Raw genomic sequence first — 19096 nt, 5'->3', positions numbered from 1 at the left:
CTCCAAATTTTAATAAAAATTTCGATAAGTATTTCAGTAGTGATCAATTTCACAATAGGCATTTTAAAAAATTAGGCTTTAAAAAAAACTGAAACGCTTTAAAATAGTATTCAAATACAGATAAGAAAATGCACATAGTTACTTCTTGCCATGCAAGATTATATTATATGTAAATCTAACACTATAATTCTAAAATATTTATGTAAAGTCCCTTCTGTGTATAGTTTTAGAAAAAAAACAAACAAATTGGAGCTACAGAACTGATTGTCACACTGTGTCCATTAAAAATAAGTGTTTACTTGTGTGTATAGAACAAAGGCCAAGGAGGGTAAAGGACACAATTATAGTAAAGTCACTGTTTATTTCCACATTCTTTACCAGGTTTCATCATAGCCTGTACATCTGTTAAGCCAGTAACAGAGGACGGCCTCCCCAGAGAGCCATCCAGTCAGAATGCATTGATATCACAGCTAGCATACATGTTCTCATTAGCAGTTTAGCTCATTCATTTGGCCTTGTTCAAAGATTTATTTTGTAAACATGGACATTTAGAGAAAATCCTGATAGATTAACTATATAAAGGCCAACATTTTAACATTTTTATTTTGAATAAACTAAAAAAAAAAAACAAAACAAAAAAAAACAGGCAGGCAAAAACTAACAGTAGAACACAAGCTCATATTGAACCATTCTAGAACAAGTGCAGCTTCACGACATGCAGTGCTTACCTAATGCACACTGAAAGTACTGCTGTAAAGACCAGTGTCACACCAGAGTTCATAGTACGTCCTTTGCAATAGCGTGTCATACCACAGATGCCGAAGTTTTCCGTCCCATTATTCCACTGCAGGAAAATGAAGGGGATCACAGCAAATTCAAAGAGCAACCTCTGAGAATACTCAGTATTCATAGTCTGAGACGAGAGAAATAAATGACACCTGAAGCCTGTGCTGAGAACACTGATCTGCCCTTGGTACACTCATGAATAAGATGGCAGTGAGACCCTGTTGCTTTCACATGCTGAAATCAAAGATGTCTCAGTAGACAAACTGTCTCTAGAGATGTCACACAACTGCCTAAAACAGTACCTATCACACACGGCAGATCTCAAAATGATTTGTATGGAGCAGGGTGTTGTATCTAGGCTCTGACCCCTGTCACTGAGTTAAATTGCCTGAGAAGCTGAACTCTTTACATTGAAGTCTGTTTAAAATTAATGTCCCACTCTGCATAGTTTCAGTGAAAAGTGAATTAATTTCCCTTGGAATAAATAACACATCTGTTGCATAGAGGTTTGATGCACTCCTAGAAAAGTCTCAGAGCATGAAACACAAACTTTTTTCTTTGTTACACTTTCTGTAACAAGGACATGGGTAGACCGATTCTCATCTAGAAGTGACTCAAACAGAACCAGTACTCGTCATTGTCTGATTTGACGAATCACTCATTTGACACCGTAAATATTTGCATCCTAAGAAGTGAAGTCAAGAAAAAAAACAAAAAACAAAAACCTGGTGGTAAACTTACAGGCAGAAAACTAAACAAGGAATATCCAAACATGGCCTCTAATTTAAACATTAAAACTATTTCAAACCACTGAAAGTACAAAATAACCCGAAATATTTTACAAAAAATATATTCACATCATTGCATAAATATGTGCTAGAATAGGGTTAATGACTGTAGATTAATAGAATCTCTCTCCTGGTATGGGCTCTATGTGGGGGAATCAAAAAAAAAAAAAAGACATGTTTAAAATCATTTCCACCAGTGGTATGATATTAGTAAATACAGCATGTTTCTGCTGATGCAGGAAACAAAAAAATAACCTTTATTTAGGTGATGCTGTTTATGCATTTTTAGAGGTACTGCAGCTTTACAAACCATGTGAATGCTACACAAATTGCATGAAACAGAGGTTGCATTATCTATGTATGATCCTTATATAATTATAACCCACTATCATGTTGTATTTTACTCATAATCAACCATAAAATGCATCTTTTCAGGTAAAATTCAAGTAATGTGACAAACTATGTTGCCACCAAATATTGTATTAGGTACTGTTTCATTGTAACCACGTATTTGAACATGTTAGCACAATATTCATCAAGAAAAATGAGCCCAAAATATATAAGAGGTAACTAATGTATTGTACAGTACAAATAACAGCAGCAGAGACTGAGTTTTCATGAACTAATGAAAAGCTCTGTAACACAAGGTAAAAATAAATGACAATGGAAAAATGTCTGGACTGTAGCAATCTCAATTAAAAAAAAAAAAAAAACAAAACACAAGAGATTATATTCTCTTTGCCAATATTTAAAAGAGGCGAATGTATTAAGTACAATTCAGCAGATAAGGGGGAATGTTGCTCAACAGCAGATGTGTTGAATAGGACAAAACACTAAGAGTTTCTCTGTTTGGAAACATTAGAATTGAACCTGGGAAACGCATATGGAAAGTGGTGTGCTTGTAAATCACTTGCTCCGGTGAATGTCTGTGTCCTATTAAAGTGCCAGAGTGAGAAATGGAAATACAAATGTGGAAAACAACCTGCATCCTCTGTGGTAGTGTACAGTACATGTAGAGCTTTGGAAGCTTGGAGTTGGAACGCGGTAAGCCACAGGACAGAGGGCGCGACCACGGCGCCAGCTGAGGTAGAAGTAGTTTGACCGTATGTGAACATCCCAAGGACCCGCGGTGGCAGCTTGAAGACAGAGGTGTAGCTACCGGTAAACCCGCGTCACTAGGCTGGCGGAGTGGACCAGAGAGGAGGAGGCTGTGGCTACAGAGTCCCCACTCCTGTCACTGAAGGTCCATGTGCAAAAGATTTTTTTCCCCTCACAGGAATTATAACTGCTCTCACTAGAATGAAGTGTGTCAAATCAGCTAGTCCACTGACAAACAGATAAATCTCTTTACAACATGCTTTAATGTCATCACCATACAAAACATTCTCCACCCTGTTCCCAAGGTTGTCAACACTGTAATAAGTTAAAAACTGAAGTAGTTTCCACTGTATTTAACAAAGCAGTTTTGTGTGTGAAGCTGTTCGATACAACAGGAAGCTAGGAGTAAACCAGCTAGGAATGGTGCAGTGACCCTGGCAGCCTGATGGTGGAGTGCAGAGGTTAATGATGCTGTTAGAAGCCAGACCCTGGTCCAATTAGGGCAGCTTCATGAACAGACCATTATCAATCGAAGGGACAGGCATGGGGCAAGGGAACTGAAAGAGACTCATGTCTGCTGTGAGGGCGGCCATCGCAGCAGGATCATGCTCTATCTGGGTCCTCAGAGCAGGGTCGATCTTCTCCAGCCTTCGCTTGATCCTCTTTGCCTCCCTCTCACGGATCAGCCTGGCCTGCCTTTTCTCAGGGGTCTCGTTGGCCCTCTTTAAACGCATGGCCTCTCTGTCTCTCTGCAGCCTGCGTGCCCTCTGCTCTTCTGTTTCCTGCATCCTCTGCATGCGCTTGGCCTCGCGGTCCCGCAGCCTCCTCAGTTCCCGTTCCTCTTCTGTTTCACATGCTCGCTTATTCTTCTTTGCCGTGCGTTCACGCTCTAGACGCTGCAGGCGAGCCTCTAAGGGTTCATTCTTCCTACGCAGAGCCCATTTTCGCATTGGCGACTGAGCCTCAACTAACTGCTGATAGGCTACGCAGCTGTTGCACACCAGCAGCACCCCGGCAGGATATACTGGTATAGGGCTCAGGATGTCAGGGATAGGAGGAAGGCCTGAGGAAGAGGAGTTGAGAGCATCAGGGAGGGATGTGAGTGTTGGCCCTTCAGACAGGAGACTGTCAGGCAGTGAGGGAAAGGAGGGTCCCTGGTCAGGGCCTGTGCATGGTCCTGGCCCTGAACAAGGTCCAGATCCTGGACCCGGGCCATGGCACGGTGTGGGGCCTTGACACTGACTCGACATGTGGCCTGGTCCCTGACAGGTACGATGGGCTTCACATAGGTCGGAGCTGGGGTCAGGTGCTTGACATGTTCGAGGACCCTGACATGAACTTAGGCTGGGGCCTGGTCCGTGGCAGGAGTGGGTGCCAGGGCCCGGGCTGGTCATGGGGCTGCTGGAGAGGGACTGGGACATGGAACAGCTGTCCCTTTCGTCGGCTGCATCCATCCTGTTGGTGTCGAGGACATCTTTAAGCTTCTCCCTAAGAAGGAATACAGCAATAATCAGCTTGGTAAAAGTGAATGTTATGCCTGGAGGTTTTCTCAGAAGCACCAGATCCCTGATCTGAGTCCGATGTCCTGATTGTCATTTCATAAAAGTCTGGTTCCACTTGTCAAACTGTGGCTGAGTGAGTCTAACTTTTGAGCTTGTTTCCATTTCAACTGTAGTTTTCTGGTTAGATTTATATTTAGCTATGCATGTCATTACACCACCACGACCTACATTCTTTACTTTATAAGCCATGTACCACTATTTTTGTCATCTCCAGTGCGAATGATCAAATCATACTGTTTATATCTAAAGAAGTGGAATGCTAACCCCCCATTTTTTAACACACGTCTGCACCAAAGCCTAAAAACAACCGTTTGTTATACAATATGACATATTTGAAACTATAGTTGCCTTGTGTTCTTGTTAGCCACTAGCCAAAAACTACTTGGTCCATATGGCTGCACTAAAACCATTTTGTCCGAATAGTAAAAATGATTCATGCCACTCATTTCATTAGTTAATAATTAGAGAAATAAGCAACACATTGTGTCATGCGGTTTGCAAAGAGAAGAGCACAGTGTTAACAGCCTAATATGAGGTGACAGATAACACTATAGCAAAAAATACATGTGTGCCAGATGCTGTCAAAATGACTTTACTCTCAATTATACACTAGCAGGCTAAAACAATGTTAAATGGCATTTTTCACACACAAATAACATGAAGCTTTTGTATGTCTGTGCTCCCATTTATATCTTATAGTATCACTGCTTCTGCCTCCTACGATAGCTGATGCATTTTATTTCCTTCTCCTTTTTCTTTTCATTACTGCCAAAAAGAAAGCTTCTCATGATGTTTCTTCTTCTAGTATGTTTCCTGACCTTGGCAGTGCTGCTTAAATTTGAATGCAATGGTAGTTGCTAGGCAACATGCAAGTTTATTTTCATTTAATCCTAGTCATTTCAGTAGCTGCTTATTTAATTCAACCACTGCGACATTATGTTTAAACATGCTGGATTAAAGACATATTTCACTGTGCACACATTTTGATAAATTTGACAACCTTGTTGGGTGTGCTTAAAAAAAAAATCTCTCCACTCAACCTAAATATCTGTCATGTCCTTGGGATGCTGTATCCAAAGGTAAATCAGCGGATAAAGCCGAAGGACAGAGCACACCTACAGAACAGGAAGACAGCCTGCACACAGACTGACAGCCTGCAGACACCTGGCCCTGCTTCATATCAGCCAAAGCATTTACAGGATGTCTCGGTCCCAGGCAGGGACACAACTACCCTTCTCCCCATTCATGCCTTTGCCCCCTAACCTGCACAACAATCCTGGAGTTAGTGAAACCTGCCACATTAAAACTCTCTCAACCCAGTGATCCCCTAAACAGCAATAACTACAAGCTTTATCACCGAGGTTCCCCATGGCACTTCATTAAACACACTGGTAATTTCAAACAGCCAGTGGTGTTGTCAGCCATATTGTAGCAATGGCAGACCATCGAGTACATATATCTCAGTTAGCTTAAAATGATCAATGATGATGTTAATGATCAATCACAACCAGTCTCCTCTATATATGACTGAGACTATCCTAGTACCTTTTTAAAACCGTTCAGTATCTGTTCTGACTCATAAGTCATTTCTAATTACAGATTTCATCATCTCATACCAACTAGATTTTATGCCTCTAATGGAGATATCATTGGGTAATAACTGCAGTAACATGATTTCCCACTGAAAGAGGCTCCACCCCAAAGTCAAATTTTCAATGTTCCTAATGTAACTGCACTTATCAGGGTTCTACTTAAAAAGAGAAACATGGATGCTTCAATATTAAGTAACCACAGGCCTATCAGCAATTATGAACCTGAAAGAGCCGCCAGAACATCTGGAGTTCTGCAATGATTGGTTACTGGACACCTCCTAATAGACCTTTACATGCTTACCCTCGTTCAGTTTTTCCATGACATGCAGATGACACTCATATATCTAGTGTTATTGCCAAATGACAGTGGTTCTATTGACCTCCTGTGATGATGCCTTCATAAATAAACAAGTGGATGCAACAAAACATTTTTCAATTAAAACAAGATGAATAACATATGAAGGAAGAATGAAGGCTGATGCTCAGGATTAACCTTGAGTCAAACACAATAAAAACTAAGGCACGTCAAAAATCTTGGTGTGATCAAGGATAAGGATTTAAATTTCATTGGCCATATCAAAGCAGTAACAAAGTCATCACTGAGGCATCTCAAAAACTTTCTGTCTACACAGATTTACAAAAGTTTATTAATTATTTCTTCAAGCCTGGCCTGTAATACAATCTTCACTTGCTTCCTCAGACCATCAGACATTTGCAGCTCGTTCGAAATGCTACACTAAAATACTAAGAAACACAAATAAGAGATGACATATTACTCCAATTCTCAGATCCCTGCACTGGCTTCCTGGTAAATGCAGAATTGAATTAATGGCTTTCCTTATTGTCTACAAGTCTCTGAATGGTCTGGGCTGACATATATCAGGGATGTGTTTGCTGAGTACAAGCCTGGTAGGTGTCTGGTCAGCTGGTGGTGTAAGTACAAAGTACTTACTAAAGTACACACTAAACGCGGTGAAGTGGCTTTTGGCTATTATGCGACTAACTATTGGAACCAGTTCCCACTGAAAATTAGATTTTCTCCAACTGTAGAAATCTCAGCTGTAGACAGCTCTTTTCCACTGCTTTTAACTCATATGCCACTTTAAATTTTCATAGCTTAACAATTCATTAAAATTTATGAAAACAATCTAAAACTTGTCTATGATTTTAAACTTGTCGTGTGAGTTTGTCTGTACTGTATATTTTATCTTTTCTAATTACCTATCTTACTGATTAATTTTCATTTATTCTTTTAAAATGCACTTTGTTTTTATGTTATTGCTGTGATGCTGAATCTCTGATGTGTGCTGCCTTTGTGGTACGTTAATAAAAGTATCTGTTGTAGGATACCAAACCATTAGATGTTCAAATGTTTAAATATGAATAAGAATATCACAGGCTGTCAGTTCTGCCTGGTACACACATGGGTTTTTGGCTTTTACATAAAAATGGTTTGTCACAAATGTGTAGTTTGCACAGTAAACAATAGCAGATTTTATTGATGTGACTCTACGTGAAGGGCAAAGTGCTGCATGATTCTTGTGTATATGTTCAGTAAGTATGTTGAATATTTTCCACAGCCAAACAGGTGTCCTGGTGTCACTTATTCAATGAGACAATGGCCCTGAATTCAGAAATCAAACATTACAGGAAATTTCTATATAGGATTTCATGTTAGACATTATTGCTCTTATAACACAGGTGCTGTTGAGGAAGAAAATACTGCAATACAATTGGACATTGATGAATAGAAGCACTTCTGTTAACAAAATAGAGACAGAGACAGGTTGAATTTAAAACCTTTTGGAAATGAAAATTAAGACTAAATTTCCAAAAAAAAAAAAAAAAAAAGACATGACTACCAAAAGTGAAAACACACAAATAAACACACTGACACCAGCTCAAAATGACAAACATTGTCTAAATGTTTTTAATGTGAAAGGAATTACTGTTGTCTTAAATTATATTATTACAATTATCTCAAAACATGAATTACCAATATAGCTAATATACAGCCAATAACATATATTTTTTGAGTTTTATTTCTGTGCTCATGGTAAACAAAGCACTTCCAGTGTGTCAGTGAACATGCATCTAGTATCGACATGGATGCATGTTTCTCGTGCAGGAGCCGCTACATATACTAGTCTTGTTTAACTGACTCAGCACACAAATAATGCTCCTATGGTACTGAAAGAAAAGAGAAATTTTGATGACATCACTAAAAACATTAAGGACCCATCCAATATACTTAATACATTTAAGGCCTTATATAGAGTATACAGTAACTGATAACAGAATAAATAAATGAATCTTTTTAATTCTCTACATTCCCTCATTTGCTTTTCATTACTTGCTGTCTTTCCCTCCTGTCACTCACACAGTGTTTTAGTGTCACAGAATACCATTATCACAGAGCCAAATTCTGAGGTTAGGTCAAATATCAATGAGTATGCAAATCCTTGTAACACCAACAGTACACCTGTTCATATGGGGGATTACTGCAGTAATTCTCAAAGGTAATTCAACGTGCATTACGGCACTCAAAATGACATATCAGTGCACCAAATGCAGCTGATCAGTCCTTGCACATCTGAGACACCTATTAGGCATAGTCCATTTGAAGTAAAGTTTGGGAGGCCTAATGCCCAGAGTGTAGTAAAAGCCACATATAGTGCTCACCATTCACCTTCCTCGTCAGCATTGCATTCACAGGTGAAAGCTGAATTACTTGAATTACTTTTATTACGTCTTAATTAATTAAGACGACAGTAAATGTCCAAGGGAACACCTCCTGGGTACAAGAAGCATTTGATGACTTCCCACCTGCTGGACATCAACATCACACAAGCCTGACGCACCTACAGGAGTGTGGGCTAATTACTCCTTGTCCAAGAAAGACAAGAGACAGTGAGGGTAAAATAGTGCCGCCTGGCACTGGGTGCATCCCCAAGCCCCACCTAAATTATGTGCAGATGTACTTTCTGTGTCACCACTAAAGGATCAGCAATAGACCACTGAAAGCACCACTACTTGAACTCACACTGCATTTCACAAATGATCTATGTAAAATATTTTTGTTTGTATTTGACTTCTCTTTACTTATTCCTTTTTACATATGGTGGTATACTACTATATTTTCCTACTGAGAGTGTATCCTCTACCTTTCCCCTAGGAACACTGTCTTTCCTGTCTGTCTCATCAGCTGATCACAGGGTCCAGTTTTTCTTAATTCCTAGCCAGGTCCCAGGGACATCAGACAAAACAACTGATGTTGTACCATGGGTATGTTTGTATTTCTATGTTCCTACACAAGGTGTGGAGATTCATTCTAACGTTTTTATATATTTCTGTGCTGCCTTTATTTGTGGTCACTCTCGCTGCCTGCTCCTGCTTGGACCAGGTAGACCAGAGGACCCACTGTTCAGTGTACTTTGCAATTGTATTTAGCTAATTAATAAATCTTTAAAAAGACAACTAGACTACAGTTGTTCCTTTCTCATTATTATAACTTAGTATTTGTTTTTTACCCACTTGAAAACTGTGGAAGCAGCCAACTTAATGTTTTTAACTCATGTATACTGCTCAATTAGTGTTAAATGTTACAAATTTGAACGAAAACATGACAGCTACACCTATAATATTGCGTCTAATACGTCTATATACATCTTTATTGAAAAATTGAAAGCAATATGTACTAATGACCTAAGAGAAAAATACATTGTAGAGATGAGTCAAACCTGTTAAAGTTGTTGGTGTCTGTGAAACGTGCACCACAGACAGCGCAGTTGGAGAGGCGGTCCTCAGAGTGGATGAGAAGATGTCGTCCAAGCGAGCCAGGAGAACTCAGGGCTCGCCCACACACCGGGCACACATAGCTCTTGTTGTTGCTCATCATAGTTGTGTGCTGTTAAAGACAGCAAAACAAAATAAGAGCAAGAAAACCAAAGGAAAAAGAAAGACACAACACCACCAATATTTTAAAAAAATGTCTGTCTGATTTTTGTTGTAGTTGATTCTTGAAATTTACAACAGGCACAAATTAGGATCAGCTGTAAAATGATGGTTGCCACAATAACAGGGCACTGCTGAACAAGTGTACCATAGCAGCTATGAAGGACAATATAACAACATTACGTCTGTAAAATATGAATTAACCTACTGTATACAACATATTTTTTTAAACTGTAGATAATCATTGATATTCACTGATTTAGAAAAATGAAATAATGACAAATTTGTTACTATTATCAGTATAAAAATTGACAGGGAGGACAATGTTAATCTCACCTGGTAGACATGGGAGATGAGTTTCTCAGGGCTGCTGAAATCCAGCGTGCAGAGAGGGCAAATAAACTTGTTGCTGTGGTCTGCCCCTTCCTCGCTCTCCTGAAGAATACCATAAATACAATAAAACACATTTCTGGACATCACAACATCAATACAGTTTCATTTTTACTTCATGGTAATGTGCCTTGATATCCTGAAAACTGTGAATTAAGTACCAAACTGGAGAAGGCCTTCATGGGGTCTCTGCCTGCGTCTTAAGTTCCCAGCTGAAGCATTTCTGCAAGTGTTGTATGATTATGTGTTAAGTGTATGAATGAGCAAAATCCTCAAAAGCCCTAGTGACTCACTGGCAGTGACAGCACAGTGATGCTGTGTGCTGTCACTGATGTGATTCATGCAAACTGAAATACAAAACATTTTCAAAACAGAAGGGCTGACCACAGAGCATATTGGATGCTACCAGGGGAGTGGTACGCACATCTAGTTTATTACAAGCCCATTCAATTGCTTGTAATTTTTACTTTCTATTTTATTTAATGGGTTTTATTTTGGTTTATGAAAGTCATGAGTTTCATAAACCACAGAGAGGTGCTCAGTGATTATATGACATTCTAAAAAAATTTCTTTTTACCTTGCACTTTCCAAAATTGATATAAACATAAGTGGGATATTACATACATGAAAGAAAGAAAGAAAAGACAAATAAAAATGTGATATGGAGTCTGACTAATTGAAACCTATTGAATATTTTACTGCTTTAACCATTAATCTGGTGAGAAGGAACCTGTGTGAAAATGTCACATATAACAGATACCCTTACTTCCTGTTCCTGTTAACCCCCAAAGAAGTTAAGTCAAATTATCTGCAGTTTTCTTTCGCAACATGGACAACACAGCTGTGAAAAACACAGTTCAATGGCCATGAATAGGAACTTAGACTAAACCTGTTAAAACTGCAGCAAACACTACAGTGGATCCTGAAATCTGCTTCGGGTGCTTTAAAGGTGATGACCTAGCACTAGCTTATAGGAAACAGACTGAAAGAAAGGATCCCTATAACAAACATAAAACATAGAGTGGACACCTATATCCAAATTAACTTTCACATCAGCTGTTATTTCTTGTATAGCTGTCAGGCAAAAATTGAAAACACACTTTCACAGTCCACAAAAGTCTAGCCACAATCATAACCAGTTTTACAAACTCCATGTGTTGTTTTATTTGATGTGGGTACCAGCCAGCTCACCTCCTTGACTCCCGCTCCTTGTAGGCAGCAGTGTGTTCTCTTGGTGGTCATGTGGTCGTCAGTGGAAGTGCTGGAGGACACGTCTTCACTGTGGTTGTCTGGGTCACTATCGCTGTCTTCTATGGAGGCAAACACAGCCCTATCAATACAGACAGACAACAGAACACAGAGCAGGGCTTACTCTCATTAACACCCCTCAGTCCGTGGATGTTCCTACAGAGTCCATCCAGTTCTCCCCTGTCCCGTCCCTCCATCCTGTACCTGACATGCTATCCTGTCCTTGGAGTTCTTGGGAGTTGTTGCTGCAGCATTCATTGTCTTCTATGAATTCATCCCTGCCATCCATGTTAATAGTGTGCTGAAGACCTGTGATGCCTGACGTGTGAAATGGCCCTAGAAATAAAAAGACAGTAACAGTCAGTAACAAAAGTTCCCTAAGTCATGAAAATTTAAGACAAGAGGTAGCCAAGGCAACAATATCACACAATGATGCAAATTTGTCTTCAAAGATTCTGCAATACCATTTAGCGTATATTGGGCATCTGTCCTTTTAATAAATTCGTGTGTATGAGATCATTATATATAATATGTATAAATGTTTATGACAATAGTGAGTTTTCTGTGTTTCTTTAAACAAACTGATAAAGCACTTTGATTTTTTTTAAGAAAACTATTAGGTGTTAATATGACAATCAGTCAATCAATCAACAAGATTTCAGGAACAAACCAAATCAAGACTAAAGAACTAAATATAACAAATAGCTTTTTTGTTTATAGTTGCATTAATAGAAAAGTATGGGGGACATGAATGGTAGGCCCATCAAGTATCACAATTTAGTCTGTTTTTGTGTGACGACGCACTGCACTACCCAGCATGAAACATACAGGCAGAGCATGAGCGTGTCTACGCTCAGGCAAGTCTGTCAGTGTGCATCGTGCCAGGACCACCTGTTATGGAACCGATTTCCCCAAGAACCTGCTCTTTAAAATAAGATTGGTAATTTTAATATGGAGCTAACCATGTGCCTACACTAGGTGTATTTTTAGAGAGAGTTCAGCTTTTTACACTTGCACTATTTCCACCATATGTGCGCTTTATATCCATAGCAACACAGAAACAGCATCTACTGTCTTAGCTTAGCACAACAAGCTATGACTTTTGAATGCTAGTGCATTCACCCTCTCACTGAGGGTTTCTTGATGTGTCCACAGTAACACACTTAAAATGTGTCCAGGCCTTTGATCTCACAACATTTGGTATTTTAGCACAGAATAGTACTGTCATAGAAAATAATCGTAAATGTGAAATCCATTATCAGCACTCAGATCAGAATTTTTGGGAATGACTAAAAATGTGGACCACAAGAACTTTAATACGTCGTTTCGGCTGCTTTTATATGAACCATCCTACACTGAATTGTAATGAATGCTAAGCCAGCAAGGCACGCCTGCTGACATTCGCGCACACATTAACTTCATTTGCATCCCAATCCCCATTTTCTCACACATATATACACGCTCACAGATATATACTAGCTGTGTTTGACAGCCATGCTGCAGTCCCATGAGGGAAGCAGCCTGCACTCTTTTCCTCTAGCAAACCGCCTTGGTACTCCATGTGTTTCTCTCTCTGTCTCTCTCTCAGTACCACCCACACACTCAACAGCCTGGCTCGCCCTCTGTCCGCCCCGCTTCAATGTAGCTCTGACTACTTTCATCTATACCATCCGCTCTTAGAGGGAGGATAAAGCTTCATACCACGACAGCCCATCTGTGGATCATTTAACTCCTTGTATTGCCACTCTTTTCTTTACAGTAGCTCTGCTTCTTGAACAATTTGGTAAATAAACTTTGGTTTTATTATTATTATTACACTTCAACCTGCAAACCCGTATTTAATTAACAGCGTTGCTTCACTGCAGACAGTTTTGTTGAAAGCTCGTCAGGCATTCACACAGAGGAACATCCCATTTCAGATAACTAAAATTAATGGTAGCTTAAAATCCAATTCTGTTCTTTTCTGCACTCTCTCTCTCTCCATTAATAAAGATCAGAGATGTGAGAGAGCTCCTACCTTAAGTTACCTGAGAGTGACAGAAGTGATTACAACATTCGTCACAATCCCGAGGTACTGCACACTGTCTCGCTCTCCCTTTCTCTCTGTGTCTGAGGAAAAACAGAAGGCTAATCCTGACTATGTCATTCTATTTTGCTGCTTGCAAGAAGTTGGTATGTAGTTGCAGTTTGGGCCCTTTTCCCACAGAAATCCAACCAGTCATCAGCAAGGGTAGAGTGGGATGGAGTATTGAACTACGAACAACTACAACAAGCTGGCTTCACAGCACATAGCCAATGATTGATGTGTGTGAGAGATACCCATCCCCCCACCGCTAGGGCTCTGTCTGTACATCTGTCTCTCCTCCCTCCCTCGGTCTCTGCCACTGTGATGTTATCTCTGAGTCTGTGTGTCTGTAGGCAGGAGGTGACGCAGTGTCTGACTGAATCCAGACAAAGAGACAAACTCATCAGCCTACAGACACACAGAAGAGGGAGAGAGGAGGGGGAGAATGAGGAAGGTGGGGTGGGTGGTGGTGGTGGAGGGGTGGCATGCAAAACAAAACAGACAAAAGACAGAATGCCAAAACTCTACTCAAACACCAAGCAATGGGGGTCCAGTTCAATTCAAAGCCCTCTTCTCCTTTTCAGTCACCGTCCCCTCCAAAACACACACACACACACACACATGCATAAAGACACACCAGCACCGTCTGAATCTGCAGGAAGTGCTGGGGCCCCTGTCTTCCATCCACACATATACACAGAGGAACAGGAATGGAGGGCCAGACATCTGATCAATTCTCACTGTGATAAACTGGTGACATAATATTAAAGAAAAGATAAAGTGATTATCCAGTTTTTCTTGAGGAAGACTTTCTCGGTTTAGTTGGGCCTAAACCTGACCTAAATTCTATTTGATAAACACAATTAAAAAAAATAATATTGACATAATTAGACTTGGTTTTTGCTTTGGCCACAAGTCTGCACCGTGACTATGAAATCACACAGCGATCAGCCAGCACATGTGGGGGAGAACATCCTACATTTGGCTCTTTGAGAACCAAGTTTAGACACTTGAGAAAAACAACTGAAAACTTTACACATTATAATAAGTTAAATTTACAATAGTTGCATTTGGAATCTGTTTAGCATTAACTCTAATGCACACTTCTTCACATCCACAGACTTTTAAGTAAAAAACATTTATGACCCATTAACACATCCATCCACCTATAGTGCTACAAACAGATCTCTATTCGCTGTCAAGCTGATTGTCAAATCCACTTTTCTCCAGAAAACATGCACCACCTCTATTCTAATTAACTTTTATATAATGCCTTTCTTTGTGCTGTTGTACATCAAACTCAAGGAGGAAGACATACAGCTAGACAGACAGCCCTGTTATATTGTCTGGAATTCCCTACGTCTGTGTATGTGTGTGTATATGTGTGTCTTTGTGTGTCTGTCAGCCTGCCTGCCTGTCAGACTGTCTCCCTGCCTGTCTGGTCTGTCAGTCTGTCTGTCTGGTCTGACCCTCTCTGGGGAACAGCTCTGTGCATACACTTCATACCTCACAAGAGAAGACAGGTAAAAAAATCAAGGCAAAGCAAAGGAGAGTCAGTGTAGAAGACACAGTCCCTGAATTCACACTCCAGCAGCACAGCAGAAGGTATAGCTTGTCAGTCTAAAAATGTTACGGTATTTGTCACAGCATGAAGTGCACTAACATATGCCAACATTTCATTGTATTAGACACCCCCCCCCCCCAAGGGTTTTCAGCTCCCACTCTGGACTTGTGTAGAAGTGCTACAGAGCAGCAAATGAGCTCATTAGCTCGCAGGGATCACTGCAGTTGCAAGTGCAAGCTGTTTTTTGAAACAGCAGTCAAAAGAATCTCTGTTTAGAAAGTAGGACCACAGCATACATAACATCAATAGATTACACAGGGGCAATCCCCTTCTGTGGACCGAGACGTGTTTAGGAGCATATTGGCAGCATACTGTCCACTAATAAGGGGATCCAGGGTGCAGAAGGCAAGAAGGCAGGCCACAGAGACGCCATGAGTATCCACATCAGGCGGCTGCTGCTGTTTCAATAAAAGTCACGTAATTACTGGATAGATTCAAATGAACAACTGAGGTGGAATGATGATGCTACAATGTAAGGTTACACTTGCTGCTGAACATTTTGCCCAATTAATGGATTACTCATTAGGCCCATGATATGTCAGAAAATAGTGAACCCAAGGAGAGCTCTTCAAACATACAGTTTAACCTGACCAACAGTCCAAACCTTATACATAGTTTTCAGTGATATCAAAGACAAGCAGCAAATACTCACACTGGAGAAGATGAAACCACGTAGTTTGGAGTTTTTGTTTGGAAAAGGCCCGTGATATTACTCCCATCAACTCATAAATCAATTCATCAACTAATAGTTTCCATTAGTTAACTGATATCGGGAAATCTGTCTGAATAATCTTGGTGGGTTTAAGTAATATTTTAAGTATGTCCTTCTAGAAAAGGAAAAATAGGTAGAAATAATACAAACACTAATTGAATAGCTGTCACTTTTAGTTAGTTTTGCTGTGTGCTCTGTATCACTTTATTATGATCTTATACTGTCTGAGCAAACTGAACTTACACCATGCAGACCCACATGTGTAAAAGCTGAAAGGCTTGTCCCCTCTGATCACAGGTTAACATGTTGTGATGTGACTCTAGATCTGCTTCAGCTTAACTTACGCTTCTTGCAAAGTTAATCAGCAGAAATGACACCTTAGAACAGAACCTAGAAACATGGTTAGCCACAAGTGCTGACACACTGACTAACTACAGGAAGACACTATCATCAAGCCTGTTCTGAATAAGTCTGCTTGACTAACACAGATACTGATGGAATATTCTAGTTTGCCAGCATGCCACCGAAAGTTTTACGCATATGAGTGTGTCAAAGTAATAACAGCTACTTTGGGGTGACGAATATTTTCCAAATATGTGCTTATTTCCATATTTCTAAAACCAATGTATTCAGTTGCTTATCATTTTCTTTTTACGGTATCTCCATTTACATTATTTCTGTCTCGTTTGTTTTCAAACATGTGTAACTATGGCCATATAACTCCCCAAGGGAAGTAGAATAAAGGAGAGGAATTTAAAAAAAAAATTAATAATAATTTAAAAAAAAAAAATGATATCAAGCAAAGAAGGTCTCTATTCTCAGACAAACTACAGGCCAACATGAGAGTAATCATTAAGGCAAGTGTTCTCATGCAAACCCAAAAACCTAACTAAATCTGAACATACAACATAGATCAGGCTATCTGATAGCATATAATAAGGAATGCTGTCTCTGGTTCGATGGATCTATATGAGTCTGTAACAGTGTTAATACATGTCTCTACAGAAACAATAGTATTTCAAAGTATTCCTGTCAAACAGCCAAAGAGCACATGGATAATGGATGAGTCAAGGATAAATAACTCGTGAACTTGTATTAGACAATACCTGAAATACCTACAGTTAACTTTGAAGGGGTTGGTCTGTTTTCGCCTGGACATATTATATTTCCCACTCCCGATTAAAAAAAAAAAACAAAAAACACAACAACTGGAATCTCCTCCTAATCCTGGACGATGACCCTGAGACCAATCCAGGTGTATTCCGCACAGATGATGGACAATACAAAAAAAAATATAATACAAAAAAAATCTCTGACGAAATTGTCTAGTCGATCAGCAAACACGGCACATTACACGGATAAAAAAAACAAAAAACAGATACATAAAAGAGTCACATTCTGGCGGTGGTTAAAAAAGACCCGTATCCAGTCGACCGGGGGGTTTAACATGTTGTCCAAGCCCGAGCAGAGACACCGAGCATCCCCGAGCTGCTCCGATCCCTGGCCGCTGGTCCGTGCGCTCACTGCGGAGATGTAAGCAATGAAACCACGCCGAACAGGATTGTGGGATATGCTGGTACGACAGGGAGTTCATGCCGAAGACACTATGCTGCGTTCAAGTCGCGTGGGAAGAAAATAGACGGAAAAGAAACCTCTGACATGCAGTAAGAGGTTTTTAATGCGAGCAGCATAGATTTTAAGTGTCTAAAACAATCAGAATAATTTAAATTAAACCTTAACTCTTGAACATTTCGGTGTATTTTCAACACGTTAAATATAAGTGCCATACGACTATAATAATGGTAAGAAATGAACTGCCATACTTGACTTTAAGGACTCCTTCAAGTGCTAAAACCTGAATTAATAACAACTAAAAAAAAAAGCACGAGAGTCATTGCTCTCCTGTGGCCACACTATGCAATAATGACAATGTTTCTAAATAATCACAAGAATGTTTTTGTCACTTCTGTACTCTAATTGTTTTATTACTTACTGACCAAAACATATACAGACTCAGACGTTGTTTTTGGTGTAATCTAATGTTAAAACATAATGTGGGCTCAAGTGTGAATAGGTCTGACACAGTGGAAATTATCTGCAAATAAAGAGATGCGTCTCAGTAAGCAGCACTGATTTTTTTTTAGGGTCAGTTTCGTGCATCCACTGAAAAACGTGTGTGCAGATCCAGTGGAAATTGCTGATAGCATGGATTATCCACAATAACAAGAAAACTGGTTGTGGAAAGCAGCTAAATGCTGATGGGAGTGCTGTTTGTTCACCCAGATGATAAGCCTCTGGGCTGGCAGGTCAAAATTATGAAAAAGTGACTTAATGGGTGTGGACTAGAATAAACACTGGCATGGTGTTGTTTCATAAACTCTAATGTTAAATGAAGAATGCCAATAACTATTCAGAAAAAAACTCTCTGGGCTAAAGAAAATGGAAACGCCACTTTAGACTAATAACAATGTACACAAAAATCAGCATCACATTGCCTCCATACAGCATGTTTTGCTATGGGATAAAATAACTCAGTTTTTTGTAAAACTACCAGTATTATATCTATCTGATTTAGGTTAGATCACAAGCGAATTAAATATTATGTAAATATTATTTTGCTCACTTAGACTTAGGACCAAACGTGATGCGGTCCATTATCCAACAGTTAATAAACCATTAATCATCAAACCCACCTCCCACATTAAAAGCCTGCACAGCACCGACCCCAGGGGGCGCTCTGCGCCCCTAGACTGCTAATGTCACAACATCACATGTAGTCGTCATCACTGACTGCCACGAGTAAACGGACCGCAGCACGACGTTGGCAGGGTAAAAAGGTATTCTTCCGCAAAATTAAGAGGAAAATATACCGTCTCAACAAAATAATTTTGTGGTATACTAAAATGTAAGGCGCCTGCATAACAAGTGACACATGGCATACGTTAACACGCAATTTGAAAGCGACTTTTACATACGATACGACAGCCAGTGACATCAATGAGATAATGTTAACGTTAGCTAGCTGGCTAAGGTTAACAAGCCTTCGTTAGCCCTTTATAGTCAATGCACGAATAATGAAAAAGCAAAGGCTTTCTAGCTAGACAGCAACCAGCAATCGATAAGCAGAAATAAAAGTACAGTCGCCTAACTATATCTCTCATGATCATGCAGAAACAACTGAGCTATTACCCATGGTGTCCAGTGAACATATGAGGCGGGGGTCCCGGACAGAGGCAGGCTGGAGAAGCGCTCTGAGCTAGCCACCGATATGTCAATG

The 19096-nt window shown here is 39.8% G+C and overlaps 1 protein-coding gene across 7 annotated transcripts; it reads right to left on the bottom strand.

Annotated features, from left to right (window-relative positions):
- Window positions 1-344: 344 nt before the first annotated feature.
- znf821 (zinc finger protein 821) lies at window positions 345-19095 on the bottom strand. Of its 7 annotated transcripts, none has more exons than XM_026319683.2 (6): window positions 19009-19095; window positions 11623-11754; window positions 11362-11480; window positions 10117-10215; window positions 9567-9733; window positions 345-4160 (listed from the first exon to the last, which is right to left on the bottom strand). In XM_026319683.2, the coding sequence occupies exons 1-6, from the start codon at window positions 19010-19012 to the stop codon at window positions 3170-3172; spliced, it is 1512 nt and encodes a 503-aa protein (XP_026175468.1). In that variant the 5' UTR covers window positions 19013-19095; the 3' UTR covers window positions 345-3169. The 7 variants fall into 7 exon arrangements, with proteins under 7 accessions (XP_026175468.1, XP_026175466.1, XP_026175467.1 ...); XM_026319681.2 differs by lacking the exon at window positions 19009-19095 and adding an exon at window positions 16939-17330; XM_026319682.2 differs by lacking the exon at window positions 19009-19095 and adding an exon at window positions 12885-13081 and having other exon boundaries at window positions 11362-11477.
- Between the last annotated feature and the right edge of the window lies 1 nt (window position 19096).

Source organism: Mastacembelus armatus, chromosome 3 (assembly GCF_900324485.2).
Source record: "Mastacembelus armatus chromosome 3, fMasArm1.2, whole genome shotgun sequence".
Classification (NCBI taxonomy): domain Eukaryota; kingdom Metazoa; phylum Chordata; class Actinopteri; order Synbranchiformes; family Mastacembelidae; genus Mastacembelus; species Mastacembelus armatus.
Note: the sequence above shows the minus strand (reverse complement) of the source record. Positions and strands in the feature narration are given on the sequence as shown.

Coding starts and splice junctions, on each gene's coding strand:
- znf821 (XM_026319680.2), bottom strand. CDS start 12,927: ATGGGACTGCAGCATGGCTGTCAAACACAGCTAGTATATATCT. Junction 11,755..12,884: donor AACACAGCTAGTATATATCT/GTGAGCGTGTAT, acceptor TTTTATTTCTAG/GGCCATTTCACACGTCAGGC. Junction 11,481..11,622: donor AGGACAGGATAGCATGTCAG/GTACAGGATGGA, acceptor TTGCCTCCATAG/AAGACAGCGATAGTGACCCA.